General features: G+C 49.9%; 1 protein-coding gene across 1 annotated transcript in view; it reads right to left on the bottom strand.

Annotated features, from left to right (window-relative positions):
- WFDC1 (WAP four-disulfide core domain 1) overlaps positions 1 to 1,273 on the bottom strand; it is a 25,445-nt gene that overhangs the window by 10,897 nt on the left and 13,275 nt on the right. Inside the window, 1 exon segment of the mRNA XM_007452519.1 lies at positions 1 to 17. This exon segment is cut by the window's left edge and continues 135 nt beyond it. Coding sequence (XP_007452581.1) covers positions 1 to 17 — 17 coding nt within the window.

Consider the following 1,273-nt stretch of genomic DNA (forward strand, 5'->3'; position numbering starts at 1 on the left):
CGGGGGCCGCCAGCCTCCTCGGCCTGCGGGAAGAGGGGGCGTCAGCGGGACGGGGCGGGTGCTGTGCGCCGCGGGCGAGTCGCTGGGCCTCTCTGAGCCGCCGCGTCCTCGCGTGATCACAGCAGAACCAGCCTCAGCGGGTTGCTCTGAGGATGAAAGGATGCTGCTTCTCTTTGTAATAGCCCCAAACTGAAATGACTGTAAGCCCATCAGCAGCAAAAAGGAGAAATGAATCTGGATAAGAGTTGTATGTTAAGCGTCTATCCTGATGTTTATACGTATGTATGTACATATATGTATGTATTTACATATAAAATACGGTATATATATATGTATACAAACACAGTAGATACACACATATTTATATACTTCTTATAATTCATGTGTTTATATAGAGCTTTGAGAATTTACCGATCACACACAAAATGAATAAATTCACGTACCAAACGGCTTGGATAAACGTCACAGGCATAACACTGAGAAAAAAAGAAGTCAGCTCACAAGAGAACATATAATATGAATCCATCTATAGTTTTCGTTCAAAAACAGGCAAAGCTGACATCTGGTGTGAGAACAGGAGCATGGTCACCTGGTGGGTGGTGACCTGAAGTGGGTCTGGGGTCCCTGGGGGCTGGCCCCGTTCTGCTTCTTGATCTGGGTGCTGGTTCCATGGTGTGTTCGTTTTGTGGGGATTCATGGAGCTGAACTCAGGATTTTCACACTTTCTGGTACTATGTTTCCAGAAAGAGTTAAAAATATGATATCCTGGGCTTCCCTGGTGGCGCAGTGGTTGAGAGTCTGCCTGCCGATGCAGGGAACACGGGTTCGTGCCCCGGTCCGGGAAGATCCCACGTGCCGCCGAGCGGCTGGGCCCGTGAGCCACGGCCGCTGAGCCTGCGCGTCCGGAGCCTGTGCTCCGCAGCGGGAGAGGCCACAACGGTGAGAGGCCCGCGTACCGCAAAAAAAAAAAAAAAAAAAAAAAAAAAAAAGATATCCTATTTAACGTATCAGAAGTGTGGACGCATTACCAATAAAATAAGCATTTTAGAGGTGGGGTTGGGAGAGCTCAAGTCACACCAGACCCCATCTGTGCCGATAACACTGTTCGGCTTCTGGATATGGAGGTGGGGTGTATGGAGGGCAGGTCTTACACATCCCGACACAGGTGTGTGCACACACACATGCACACTCACGCACAGAGTTAGATACAGAGTAGGTTCTTTGGGGGAAAAACCACCCTGGTGTGCCCCGCCTCTGGCTTATGCCTGAACCG

The sequence above is a fragment of the Lipotes vexillifer genome, unplaced genomic scaffold (assembly GCF_000442215.2).
Source record: "Lipotes vexillifer unplaced genomic scaffold, Lipotes_vexillifer_v1.1 scaffold443, whole genome shotgun sequence".
Lineage (NCBI taxonomy): Eukaryota > Metazoa > Chordata > Mammalia > Artiodactyla > Lipotidae > Lipotes > Lipotes vexillifer.